This window comes from Siphateles boraxobius, unplaced genomic scaffold, assembly GCF_051911475.1.
Source record: "Siphateles boraxobius isolate OS27281-9 unplaced genomic scaffold, OSU_SipBor_1 26, whole genome shotgun sequence".
Classification (NCBI taxonomy): Eukaryota; Metazoa; Chordata; class Actinopteri; order Cypriniformes; family Leuciscidae; genus Siphateles; species Siphateles boraxobius.
Genome location: NW_027508876.1, coordinates 27,021,195 through 27,035,524, shown reverse-complemented (window position 1 = coordinate 27,035,524; position 14,330 = coordinate 27,021,195). Strand labels below are relative to the sequence as shown.

The 14,330-nt window shown below is 38.7% G+C and overlaps 1 protein-coding gene across 33 annotated transcripts in view; it reads right to left on the bottom strand.

Annotated features, from left to right (window-relative positions):
- The window catches only part of obscnb (obscurin, cytoskeletal calmodulin and titin-interacting RhoGEF b), a 56,218-nt gene that overhangs the window by 27,470 nt on the left and 14,418 nt on the right, over positions 1-14,330 (bottom strand). For 11 of the 33 annotated variants that reach the window (XM_077245248.1, XM_077245249.1, XM_077245254.1 and 8 more), the window contains 25 exons: positions 13,868-14,134; positions 13,482-13,751; positions 13,135-13,401; positions 12,665-12,931; positions 12,151-12,263; positions 11,867-12,020; positions 11,620-11,781; positions 11,419-11,523; positions 11,018-11,284; positions 10,277-10,546; positions 9,710-9,976; positions 9,264-9,530; positions 8,887-9,153; positions 8,475-8,744; positions 8,107-8,376; positions 7,742-8,008; positions 6,412-6,678; positions 6,010-6,276; positions 5,440-5,706; positions 4,895-5,161; positions 2,189-2,455; positions 1,582-1,848; positions 1,031-1,297; positions 509-775; positions 134-400 (listed from right to left, as the gene is read on the bottom strand). In XM_077245248.1, coding sequence (XP_077101363.1) covers positions 134-400; positions 509-775; positions 1,031-1,297; positions 1,582-1,848; positions 2,189-2,455; positions 4,895-5,161; positions 5,440-5,706; positions 6,010-6,276; positions 6,412-6,678; positions 7,742-8,008; positions 8,107-8,376; positions 8,475-8,744; positions 8,887-9,153; positions 9,264-9,530; positions 9,710-9,976; positions 10,277-10,546; positions 11,018-11,284; positions 11,419-11,523; positions 11,620-11,781; positions 11,867-12,020; positions 12,151-12,263; positions 12,665-12,931; positions 13,135-13,401; positions 13,482-13,751; positions 13,868-14,134 — 6,153 coding nt within the window. The remainder of the gene's footprint in view (positions 1-133; positions 401-508; positions 776-1,030; positions 1,298-1,581; positions 1,849-2,188; positions 2,456-4,894; positions 5,162-5,439; positions 5,707-6,009; positions 6,277-6,411; positions 6,679-7,741; positions 8,009-8,106; positions 8,377-8,474; positions 8,745-8,886; positions 9,154-9,263; positions 9,531-9,709; positions 9,977-10,276; positions 10,547-11,017; positions 11,285-11,418; positions 11,524-11,619; positions 11,782-11,866; positions 12,021-12,150; positions 12,264-12,664; positions 12,932-13,134; positions 13,402-13,481; positions 13,752-13,867; positions 14,135-14,330) is intronic. The other 22 variants (XM_077245272.1, XM_077245274.1, XM_077245275.1 and 19 more) reach the window with 5 other exon arrangements.

The window sequence follows — 14,330 nt, the reverse complement described above, 5'->3', positions numbered from 1 at the left end:
AACGATGGCAAGCATATCATAAGAGAGGATGGATGGTGTAGTATTGAGGATGGTATGGAGTAGATGTGATCATCAAAATAGAATGATAAGGTAAAGTTAGGAGAGATGAGGACTTTTATCAGGTGATGCCTACCCTTCACAGTGAGTTGGGCAGATGTCCGGTCATGTTCTGTCTCACACGAGTATTCTCCAGAGTCTCCTCCCTGCAGCTTGTAAATAATAAGCTCAGCAACAGCTCCATCTTGCTTCACCTGCCATTTGTGGCTTGCTTCTATTACACTCTTGTCTTTCCTCCAGATGACTTTGGCTCCAGGTTTCGCAAGTTCGCATCGAAACACTGCATTTTCCCCAGCCTCAGTATCCAAATCTTTCAGTGATGATTTGATAAGAACTGGCAGTGCTGCAAAAGGCAAGTAAACAAGTGTTTCAAGGTAATCAGAAGAAATGGCTTCAAATGATAAAGGATTATGATAACTTTTATTAGACCGAGGGTTCAATCCAAGCCTACCCTTGACTTCCAAATATGCAGTGCTTTGGCGATCTCCGGTATCACAAATATAGTCACCAGAGTCCTCAGGTTCAAGGTCATGTATGACAAGTTGTACATGGTGACCATCTTGCTTGAATTCATATTTAGCACAGGGGCATAGACCAATTTCACCCCTTCGCCACTCAACTGGAATGTCTGCTTTGGAGAGTTCACACTGGAAGCGGATGCTCTCTCCCTCAACAGCTGTCTGGTTCTTCAGTGCTCGTGTGAAGATGGCTGGAAGTGCTGCCAATTCAAAGAGTGGCATATGATGCAAGAGATTTAATTCCATATGCAGAGTTATTTTCCAGACAAGTAAGACCATGACAACACAAAGGCCTTTAAGTACAGGTTACAATTAAGCTTCTTTCCTTAGCTTTGTCTTCATAACAAACTGTGGAATCATTCACACTTCATGAACACAGGGTGAAAGTGATAATGCATTTCAAAGAAGGATTAGAATGATGGAAAAATTCATTAAGCAGTGGGGTCTTTTCCTACCGTTAACCTTGACATTGGCAGTTGTAATGCTGTCTCCGCAATCACAAACATAGTCGCCAGTATCTTCAGGTTTGACATCAGTGATCTTCAGCTCAACAGTAGAGCCAACTTGTTTGATGAGGTACTTTCCTCCAGAGTGGATCACCTGAGTTCCTTTCCTCCAAACCACAGGCACTGCAGGTTTGGAGAGCTCACATTGGAAGATGATGCTCTCTCCTTCAATAGCTGTCTGGTTCTGCATCTCCTTTGTGAAGATGGTTGGAAGAGCTGATAATTCAAAGAGTGGTATGAGATGCCAGATATTTAGTTCCAGATATACAGATGATGTAAATATAAATATTTTCCAGAGAAGATCATGACAACACAAAAGCAACATTCCAAACAAACAGCATCCAAACAATGCTTAAAATTAAATCCATTTCTTTTTTGACCTTAACTTAATAAATGGTGGAATCATTCACACTTCATAACCAAGGAATGAATGTGACCATGCATTTCAAAGATGTATTAGAACGTTGTAAATATTCTTGAAGCAGATGGCCTTCTCATACCGTTAACCTTGATGTTGGCAGTTGTCATGCTGTCTCCGCAATCACAAACATAGTCGCCAGAATCTTCAGGTTTGACATCAGTGATCTTCAGCTCAACAGTAGAGCCAACTTGTTTGATCAGATACTTTCCTCCAGAGTGGATAACCTGAGTTCCTTTCCTCCAAATCACAGGAACTCCAGGTTTTGAGAGTTTACAGTGCAAAGTAACACTGTCCTTCTCTTGAATCTCTTGATTCTGTAGCTCATCTTTGAAGACCACTGGTAATGCTGAAGAAGTCAGGCAAAATAGTTGAACCAGGAACATGATTTTGTTAGATTAATTTACACTTTCCATCAAAAAAATCCTTTCACTGATAGATGCAAAACTTTCTTATGCAATTGCTTAACTTATATTTTTACCACCTTGTAAGATTTTTGATGAAAACAGCCACCATTATGTAAATGGCAAAACTATAAACTAGACAGACAACTTATTACACCTGACAAGCCAATACAAAGTACTTTACCCTACCATAAATTAAGACATTATTGAAGGACAGCTATGTACATCAGAAAACAGGAAGCTTCTTCATTGTTGAAGAGGTTTCAAATAAAAGCTCAGTCCTACCATTGACTTTGATGTTAGCGGTGGTGATGCTGTCTCCGCAATCACAAGCATAGTTTCCAGCATCTTCAGGTTTAACATCAATGATCTTCAACTCAACAGTAGCCCCAACTTGTTTGATGAGGTACTTCCCTCCAGAATGGATCACCTGTGTTCCTTTCCTCCAAATCACAGGAACTCCAGTTTTTGAGAGTTCACAGTGCAGAGTAACACTGCAATCTTCATCACACGCTTGGTTTAACAGTTCTTGTGTAAACTGAACTGGGTGAGCTGTTGAGGTAAGCACTTATTGAGTATTATCTGAATTTAAGTAATTTTTACACTATTCTATAATAAAACAAAATCTGTACAGGCAAATGCTTTCTAAATATTACACCTAATTCAGGAAAGTTGAAGAACACACCATCAAATCAATAATGTATATAAGTCGAATAAGAATGCCATCTTGTCTTCATTGTCAACTATCTTTCAAAAATAATAGATAAAACATCCACATCAAGACTGCTGACATGTCAAGAATCTTAATGTCTGAATCAGTTTACATCCATAAACAGTATGGCAGATCCATTTTAAGACTTTGGACAACTTTTTTGATTATTTGGAACTGCTAAAAATGACACTGTGTTAAATATAGAGACACAAAACAGACAAAAAAAGAAGGTTTTAAATTAAAAATGATAAAAGAACAGCCTGCAAAGGCAAATAATAATATTTAGACAAATAGCAGAGTGAATGGCTCCAGACAGAAAAATCCCACAGGCTGCAGTTGGAGGATGCAATTAAAAACAAGTTCACAAAAAACGACCAACACCTCCAAACACATTTAAGTTATAATGTCACCAACAGTCTAGACTTGAAATAATGAAATAATCTTCAATTAATTCTGAAAAATCAAAGCAAGAGGACACAATTTATGTTTTATATCTTGACTACTTGACTAGGCTTTCCTGTAGCTCAGTAGAGCGTTGGCACTAGCAACACCAAGGTCATGGGTTCGATTCCCAGGGAAAGCAAGAACTGACAAAATGTAAAATGTGTACCCTTGAATGCAATGTAAGTCGCTTTGGATAAAAGCGTCAGCCAAATGCATAAATGTAAATATCCATGATATTCAATGTTGTGGAAGTAACCATCACATTTGGTAATATAAAGCATCAGTGCTGCTGTTCCCAAACCAGCTACTTTCACTAAACCAAGGACACTAACAAAGATAAATATCATGTAATGCAAGCTAGTTATCTCTTCCCTACAACCGTCATCCACTCTCACCCTGTTCACCTCTGACATCAGCAAGTACAATGTGGGAAACGAATAACACTCTAAATATTCACCAAGTATGACACTGAAACAAGCAGTGGTGCAGAAAAAACTGAAGGAGAAAAAAGCACATTTGACTACTAATTTTCAAGTGAAAGTATATAAGAGAGAAAAAAGCCAACAATATCATGTTTAGCAACACATGCTTCATGTTTCCTTATCTAAAAATAGTGACTTATTTAAAACATAAAACAGGAGCAGCTACTTCGCTCAATATTGTTCTGTAGCAAAATGTAGGAGCAATAGTTCTGGAAATTGTAAAAATAAAAAAGAAACCAATATCCAAAAGGAGCAATAATGCACAGGCAAGAAGTTTAAATGTAGAAAAGTGATGATTATCATCAAAAATTAAGACACACCACAACAAAAGATTCAAATAAAAATGCGGTCATAATGGAAAAGCGAATGCGTGGCCACATGCCGCTCCAATCACAAGAATGCATCACAGAACATTTTAACTGGGATTCACATTTTAATTTGCACATAAAGGTGCTGCACGACTGACCAGAAATGCACAACAGTTTCATACCACTGATCTCTGCCTGTTTCTCTCTCTTCTGTTTATGGAGGTTTGTTTCAGGGGCAGCGGTAGAACTGAGGAACTTTAGAGCTGTGGCAAAAGATACTTTCATGTAAATTGGAGACTTTGGCTAAAACCATAAAGATCTTACAACACAAATCGCAATGCTTATGTCAGACAATAACGGCAAATACAGAACAAGCAGACGTCTTGGATTACAATTCATTTTACCAAAGCATTGATGCATGTTGACTAAATGAAAGCCCCCAAAAACTGACTGATTCCAGACAGTTTATCATGTCCAAACAAGAAGGATTCAAGCTGCTGATCAAGAAAACAAAGGAAAGACAGAATTGTGACTCAAGTCAGACTAGAGCTTAAGCCTTAAATCTATATCTCTGTTCCACAAATGAACTGCACTAAACTGAAGAGAAAACAAACTAGGCAAAACAGACAGACCGCAAGGAAGAAAAGATTGAGGCAATACCAAAACAGATGTCTGTCAGACTATGGCATAACTGCACAGCAGGTGGAGCCACAGCAGGATACAACAAATGATCTAAAATATATATTTAATAATTTACAGAATTATTCTGTTCCCCATGAACAACATCTCCAGTAATGGTTTTCTGCTTTGGCATGTCATCTGCAAGAGCGTAATTTTGCGCTACACGATGAACAACTAACAACTAACAAACAAATCTACTGTAGGATATGTGAAAACCTACTGTAACATAACAAATGCAACATTAATATTCACCTACACCGAACAAACAATAATTTTCAAATGTGTGACACTGTTTTTTTGTCAGAATAGTGCAGCTTGGAAAGAATGGTTAAAAACTACCAGAAAGAATAAGAAAGATTCATACCCTTGATCTTAATTTTGGCTGTGGTTGTCTTATCACCACACACACATGTGTAGTCTCCTTCATCTTCACATTTGAGATCAGTGATCTTCAGCTCCACCTTGGAGGCAATCTGTCTGATGATGTACTTTCCTCCAGACTGGATAACATGGCTTCCTTTTTTCCACTGCACAGAGATGCCAGGTTTGGAAAGCTCGCAGGAGAGAGTAGCACTGCCCCCTTCATCACACTCTAGGTTTTGTAGCTCATGTGTGAAGACCACTGGTAATGCTAAGGAACCATGAAGAAATGTTGGAACCGTATTACACAAAACAACTCAAGACAATATTAAAGAACTTGATTGAAGAGAAGTCTTTCCAATCTTAAGAAAATAATATGTATTCCAGTTGTGAGCCCTACCAGTTGTTGATGAAAACAAAATTTTACCATTAGCATAAGAAAAACTCCTGATCAAAGCAATTCCATACACAATCACTATTCAAAAAAGAAATGCATAAAATATAAAACGGGTGTCATGATGGTGTTTACATTCAGTACATCATTCCTACCATTGACGGTAATGGTAGATGAGGTCTTGTTAAACCCACAATCACAACTATAGACTCCAGCATCTTCAGGTTTGACATCAGGGATCTTCAGCTCGAAAGTAGACCCAACTTGCTTGATGTGGTATTTCTCTCCAGAATGGATCACCTGTGTTCCTTTCCTCCAAACCACAGGCACTCCTTGTTTGGAAAGCTCACATTGAAGAGTAACACTGTCCATTTCTTGACACTCCTGGTTTTGTAGTTCTCGTTTGAAGATCAGGGGTAAAGCTAAGAAGCAATTGGCGTTGTAACAGTTTGTTAGTATAGTGCACTCTGGACACAATTTAAAAGCACAACATGAAAAACCATTCACAAACCTCCCAAAGACAACAGGAGACAAGATAAGACATTTTACAAGACAAGATTGGCAAATTTTTGTAGTAGTAAAGTTATCTTAAAAAATCTCTCTATACAAGTCCCCTTCAGGCAACTAACCAGTAAATGTAAAAATATAAAATAATTTTTACTCAGTAAAAAGTGAACATGGAAAAAGCAGACATTCACATATATATGACTGAATGAACTTCATACCCTTGATCTTAATGTTTGCCGTAGTCTTTTTGTCCCCGCACAAACATGTGTATTGTACAGCATCTTCAGGTTTGAGGTCAACAATCTTCAACTCAAAAGTAGCTGCATCTTGCTTGATAAGGTACTTTTCCCCAGAATGGAGTACCTGCGTTCCTTTCTTCCAAACAACTGGAACTCCAGATTTTGAGAGTTCACAGTGAAGAGTAACAGTGTCTCCTTCTTCACACTCTTGGCTTTGTAGCTCGCGTTTGAAGACCACCGGTAATGCTGAAGTGTAATTGTGTGATAAACCAAAGGTGTACAATAAGTATTACCCTACATATTGATCAAGTTAGTTGACAACATATACGTATACCCTGAAATTTCAGTGTATTGCTTGCAATGAATAAGCTTTATCCATACCACTGACAACGACACTTGCTGTTGTTTTCTCGTTTCCACATTCACATGAATATTCTCCACTGTCCTCAGTAACTACATCTGAAATCTGTAGCTCAAACATGGTGTCCCTCTGTGTTATCTGATATCTTCCCCCATGTATCACATTTTCAGTTCCCTTCTTCCATTGCACTTGGCAGCCAGGTTTTGAGAGCTCGCAGAAAAGTAAAACTTTCCCGGCTTCTGTAACCTGCTGGTTCTTCATCTGCCCCTTGAACCTGGCAGGCACCACTGGAGAACGAACAAGCATTATATAATTAAAATTCTTCATAGTTTTAATGTCCAAAAGACAGGATGGAGGATCATTGGGATGAAATCATGAAGGCATGACAAGAAAGTTGTGATAAGCCGATGTTCGGTGTTATTTTGTATCAGGGTGGGATTAGGCTATTAATGTGTATCTTTGCATCATTCTTGGTGGTCAAAATTGTCAATAATCACAGAAATATACAAACAAAAAAACTATTCCGATACATCCATTGTACCAGGACTACATGAATAAAAATATGATATACTATATATACAAAGACTGAATCTTACAAACCAACACAAAACACAAATGCTGATGTGCCATTTCTAAAATTTTACAATTCTTCAGAAAGCTTGACAGACATCAACTGCAAATCTCAATGGGTTCTTCATAAAATCTTAAAATAAATAAGAGAAGGATACTAATGGTACATTACTATATATGCGCACATGCCATGACACAATGGCCACAACAGGCACAAAGTACAAAAATATTCTATCACATCAATTGTTGTAATAAGAAGCACAAGTAACAACAATTCCAGCACATATATAAAAAAGACTATTTAACCAAATTTCCATTAAACTTTCTCGCTAGAAATCTAAATGACATGTAGAGTACAAACATAATTGTGAAAGTATAATATAATAGTGCCAATACTCTGAACTAAGGTGATCTTCTCCAGACAACAATGTATGGGACCATCAGCAAAATACCTGGCAGTAACATCACCAAACAGAAACCCAAAAGTTAAATGCAAAAATGCTATACAACACATATGCTGTCTTAAACTGTATTTACCAGAAATATTTTCAAAGATTTACTTTACATAGGTAAAGCTTGCCTTCCTAAATTACCTCTGACCTTCGTGTTCATATTCAACGAAAACTTGACTGTCAGAGGAGTTATTTAATAAAGAATTTATAAAAACAATCTAAACTGTAAGCATCTGGAAATTGTCCATCTAAAAAATAAGATTCTCAGCCTTCAAGGCAATATTTTCAAGCTAAGCTAATACATTGCAATAAACACCAAGGTTCTTACCTTTCACTGTCAATTTGGCTGTACTCTTTGTAGAGCCAATGTCACAGGTGTATAACTCGCTGTCACTCTTCTCTAGATCCTTCATGTTGAGGATGAGGACGGTTCCCTTCTGCGTCAGCTCATACCTTCCTCCAGCCTTGATCTCCTTTGTTCCTTTCAGCCAGGTGACTTTAGAGGCAGGATGGGCGGTTTCACACTCAAAGAAGACAGCACTATTTTCTTCTGCAATGGCGTCCTTTAGCTCACAAATGAATTTGTTGGCCAGTTCTACAGAGGGAATGAAACACTAAGGTAAATATTGGGATTTCTCCTGTTGTATATTAAAAAAAATGTCAATGTAAAACCATTAGGTTTAAAATCCTTACCTTTGATCTCCAGTTTAGCCTTGGAGGTTGGACCACCGGTGACCTCGCAGCTGTATTCTCCAGAGTCTTTGTCAGTGACGTTGTGGATAGTCAGCTTTATGAGCGTCTGCTCCTGACTGATTTCATATTTTTGGCTTTTTCTGATAGACTTGCCATCCTTGGACCACTTCACTTCCAGGGCACATTGAGAAAGCTCACAGGAGAATACGGCATCTTCACCAATTTTGGCCCTAACACCCTGAAGCTCTTTAGATATGGTAGGAACTTCACCTATCCCCCCCCCCCAAAAAATAAGATACGCCTTGATTAAGCAAAAACTTGATTCAAATTCATTGCTCTTGTTTTTATTGCACACGCCGCTTACTCACCCTCAACAGAAAGAGTTGCCTTTGAGCTCAAATCTTTGAGAGTGAAGACCACCTCACCAGAATCAGAAGCTGAGACTGATTTAATTGTTAAGGTATACTTGCGCCCTTTGCTGCTTATCTGGAAACGGCCTCCATCAGTGACAGGTTGGCCTTTTAAGCTCCAGGAGCACTGCTCAGAGCTTTCCCGGGACAAGATACACTCAAATGTGCAGTTTTCACCTGCTTTGGCCTCGATCGACTTAAGACGCTTGGTGATCCCGATCTGAATATCTGGGGTCAACAACAAAGACATTATTGGAAAAACACCACAAACTTAATCTTCATCTGTTTTCATAAAAACATACATGTAAAAAACACAATAAATGACACTACAGTGTCACTATGGCACAACAGTATTAGTTTGTTGACATACCTCTAACAGTGACCTTGGACTTGGAAAGATCCGTGCCAAGATCACAGCTGTACTCCCCAGCGTCAGCTTGCATGATGTCATGGATAGTCAGTCCCAAGGACTTACCATCATGGAGGAGCTCATATTTTTTGCCTGCAGACAAGACTGTACCATCTTTGCACCACACAGGGGCCACTCTGGGCTTTGAGGCTTCACACTTAAGGGTCACTGTACCCTTCTCCTCTGCAACTACATCATCTAGCAACTTCAGGAATACAGCTTTCTTTTCTGAATGTCAATAAATAAAAAAGTGCATCAAACCAAAATCTGTTGAAAAATGTCTTTATCTTTGACATTCAGCTTTTCTGTTTTATTTAGACATTGTCATATGACCTCACCTTTGACCTTAAGGCATACAGTTTCTTTTACATCCCTTATGCTGAATGACACCTTCCCACCATCCTCAGGTGCTAGGTTCTTGAGAGAGAGTGTATGGGTCTTATCCACATGGGTGATGGCATTGACTTCATTGTTGAACAGCAGCTTGTCATTGAGCGTCCATTGGACTTCTTCATCAGCATAGTTAACCTCACAGGTGAACACAGCATCACCATCTTCATCCACCTCAACATCTGTCAGATGTTTGGTGATCTGGATTTTACGCACTATGTCAAGAAAAATAAACATCAAAGAGTTTTATCAGAGTGGAACCAACAACACCTATATAATGCCTTTTTGGTGTATTCAAAGCCTCTTACAAGCAACCCTAACCCTAGCGGGCTGGAAATATAAAGGGAATGCAATTTGAAACATCATGCTTCGGATGCCTTCTTTATGACTTTACCTTCTACTTTGAGAACGGCTTTGCTCTCACAGACCCCGACCTGACAGCGATACTCTCCAGAGTCCTCTGCACTCAAAGCTTGTATAATCAGCTGCACATTGGCGTCCTTTTGCTTCATGTTGTACTTGCTAGAAGTCTCCAAAGAAGTTTGACCCTTAAACCACTGCACTTCTTTTGGTGGGGCAGAGAACTTGCAGCACAGTGTGGTGGAAGTCTTCTCCTCGGCTGACATATCCTTGAGAGGCTCAACGACTTCAATGGGACGCTCTATGGGGTGAAATGAACAGTGACTTTGAAAACAAAAGTTCACAAATCTGCTATATCCTACAGCATTACATTTCATCTGTAGTAAACATATGACCAGAACAAAATAAACATTTTTAAAGCTCTTCAAAGTACTCAGCCTAAACATTTTTGCAGCAATTTCAATTTTACAATAGCTAACATTTCTGTAGCAATTCTATCATGCATCAATATCAAAAACTATTTAATTGGAATTATTAGATTCAAATTAGATCACTTTTGGAGTGGCTATTTTGCAAATCTTGGTAAAACCGAGTCCCTAACCTTTCACTTTGAGCTCAGCTGTTGATTTGCTCTTTCCAGCTGTGAACTGTACTGGGCCTGACATGGAGGCCTTGGTCTTCTTAAAAGTGAGGTGGTGCATGGTTCCCTCTTTCTCCATCTCGATATCTGCACTCTCCTTCAGCTGTTCCCCATTCAGCATCCACTTCACTGGTTTGACTGTCTCCACGCTGACTTCCACTTCAAAGTGGGCGGCAAATGGCTCAGTCACCTCCACAGAACTCAGCTCCCGTACTATGCTGATAGCCTGCTCTGAAAGTTGTGATGATACAGTAGAGTGATGTGTCAAAAAAATTGCTTCATAAAAAGTTTATAAAGTAACATTCTTTAAAAAAAGACTTTAGACTTCAGAAAAGTCAAACTTATGACACTGCGTGGAAATAAAACAAAATGCATGTTAGCTAAATTTACATAACAGAAATTTAACCTCTAAGCAAACATTAATTTGTCCCTGTTAAGAAGGGCAAATTAATAAGATAAATAAGATTTTTAAAATATAGTTAAAATCACAAACAGGCTCATACTTGTCTGTTGCAGATCAATTAAAACTGATCTACAAACTGTTATCAAATAAGTAAAAACATGCATGTCCACCATTTTACAGTCAGTTTTCTTTTTAGTTTTCTTCTTTAATTGTGTTCGGTTGTGCTTCATGAATTTAGTTGTGCTTTCATCCTAAAATGTTATTATTATTAATTTAATCATAACTGAAAAGGTTTTTACCCTCTACTAGTAGCTGACATGAAGTCTTATCATCAATGGCGTCACACGTGTATGTGTCCTCATCATCAGAGTCCACGTCGATGATGGTGAGCTTCCTGTAGATGTCCTCACTGGTGATCTCGTGCTTCTCGCTGGGTTTGAGCTCCGACTTGTTCTTGTACCATGTGACTTTAGCACTGGCCCGTGACACCTGACACTCTAAGTATGCGCGGTGTTTGAACATGGCGATTTTGTCTCTCAGTTTCTTCACAAATCTGACAGGCAATTCTGTAACGATTATAAGGTGACTTGGGGGGTGATTTGTTAAACAGTAGAAACACTACACAGCACAGGCTGTAGTTCATTAGTCTAAACACTGAATGCAAAAAGCATGCAGATATAAGAGACACATGACCACGAACCTTTAACCTTTAGTTTAGCGGTTGAAGAGGCCTTCTCAGCTGTGAACTTGATTTCACCAGCATCCTCAGCCTTTACAGATTTGAAAAGTAGTATGTATGTTCTTCCTGAGAGAAAGAGAGTTTTAAATGAGTTTGAGAGTTATTGATCTGTCCCGATTGAATTTATGCTTGTTTGATCTTTGTACATTCAGTTCAACTCACCCTCCTGCCTCATCTTGATGTTGTCTCCGGCTTTGAGCTTGGCACCCCCTTTGTGCCACTGAGCCTCTACTTCATTGTGAGAGACCTCACAAACAAACGTTGCACTCTCCTTCTCTGTCACCTCTGTGCCCTGCAGTGGCTTTACTATTTTAATATCTCGGGCTGCAAGAATTCAAATACAATCATTTATTTATGTGACACTACAAAATGTTTGATTATCTCCCTTTCAGAATTCATTGATCTTTACCATGAACCGTGAGCTTGGCTGAAGTATTGTCATCTGTTGTTCTACACATATACTGGCCCTGGTCCTCATACGCACACTTTTGGATGAGGAGGGTGCGCTTGTTGGCCTGGGATTGAATTCCAAATTTCTTTCCTGGCTTTAGTTCCTCATCATCCTGATAAAGCAATAATGACACAACTACATCAACATTTTCTTTTACTAGTTCTATTTTCAAATTATTTTATATTCCATTCATATGTGACTACACAATTTTTTTTAACAATTCTAAATTGCATGACTAATACCTTAAACCACTTGACATCAGCATTTGCTCTTGATACTTCACATTCAAATGTGACTTTCTCCTTTTCAGGAGAAACGATATCCCGTAGGGGTTTGAGGATCTTTGCAGCTGGCTCTGTGGACACAACACTAATTATTACGGTTGCAATCATTCTAGATTTTAGCACTGGTGTTTAAGTTATGGTTCTTTTCATAAGTTTCAAATACACCTTACTAAACCCCCAATAAGCGACTCTTACACAGGCTGCAAAAAGTTAATCATGCACAATGACACAATATAAGAACATAAAATATGGATATGCAGCTTCTTAAAGTTCTAAACTTAAAAATATACTTTTTATAATATCATGTAAATGCTATCTTACTAAAAAAATATCTTACTGAATCTTGTAATTCACTTAAGAGCACAACCCAATTATTGGATGATGCATTAACCCTAAATTACCAACTTACACCCTTTGCATGCCAATAATTATAAGTGGGCTTAAACCTAAAGACCCTAATATACAAACTAACCTATAACAATTAGTTTTCCAGAAGTATGGACATCCTCAGCTTGAAAGGTAATAGCTCCACCATCACTTATTTTCAGCTGGGACATAGTCAGGCTGTGCTTGTTGCCCATTGCTGTAATGATGATATTGGGTCCTGCCTTCAGTTTCATTCCATCTTTGCTCCAGTATCCTTCTACATCAGCCTTGCTAAGCTCCACCTCCATAGTAATGGTCTCTTTTTCTTGTACTTTCACCTCTTTCAGGCCTTTTACTACCTGAATCTTCTTAACTGAAAAGTAAAAAATAATGGAAATCCAATGATGAGATGCTTTTAGGAAGGCATAATTGAATGTGCATTTCGGGTAATGATTTTCATGGTCAATTTTTATAAACTACTACGTTATATATAGTCATCATAGCAAACATAAAAAATGAAAAAATTATGATCGAAAGAGTAACTCTGTGATAGAGTAACAATAAAGGAAGCCCTACTTTCTACTGTCAGTTTTGCCTGGGTCTTGTCATCTAGGGTTTCACATGAGTAATGTCCTCTGTCAGCATATGCCACGCTCTCGAGGACCAAAGTCTGCTTGACACCCTCCACATGAATCTCCAGATTTCCTCCTTGCTGTAGAACCACACCATTCTTCATCCACTTCACATCTGTTGAGGGTTTACTCAGCTCCACTTCCAACCGAACTTTGTCCTGTTCCTGCACAGTCACATCTACAAGCTTCTTCTTAAATGTGACAGGAAGCTCTGCAAGATACAGATGTGTGTACTGAAAAACCTGTGCTTGCCTGTGGATATGTTGCATTACGCTTAACAGTTATCCTTACCTTGAACCTGGAGTGTGGCCTTGCACACTTTCCCTTCGGCATCGATACTGATTTCCCCTGCGTCTTCCTGAGTGACAGCTATGATAGTGAGGGAGTAGCTGCTTCCTCCAAAAGCTAACTTAAATTTGGGACCAGCTGTTATAGGAACACCATTACGCAGCCATCTGACACTCACATCGGCTGGTGTGATTGAGCATTTGAAGATGGCATCTTTGCCTTCATTTGCAACAACATTGTTCAGCTTGGTAGTGAACCTCACCAGACGTGGGGCTGTGAGAAATTAGATTGAACATTTCAAAACATCTATCACTTAAAACAATCTTAAGTTGCGTTGGTTCATTTTATGAGAATTTATGACTTTCAAACATGACACTGATGGTTCTTACCTTTAGTGGTGACTTTAGTGGTGGTTTTGTCATCTTTGCATTCGCAGCTGTACTCCCCTTCATCCTCCTGAACCACAGCAGAGACAATCAAGATGCAGTTGGTGCTATCAGTGCGGATGCTGAATCTGCCGCCCGGTTTGATTTCTTTGCCGTTATGCTTCCAGAGGACATTACCTGTGGCTTTGTTGAGGGTGCAGGAAAGGGTCATGGTGCTTTCTAGTACTGCAGATACCGGTTGCAATGGCACCACAAATTTTAAAGGTGCCTCTGCATGGAATAATTGAGGGGGAAAATTAAATCACATTTTGTCTGCAATCAGTTAGATTTAGTATTTCAATAAGCGCAATTATTTCTTACATTAATTACTTTGAAAACTTCATATGTATAATTATAGAGACAATTGCATTGGAAAAATTAAAAATAAATATGCAGTAAAATTCTCATTGCTTTGAAATAGCAAATT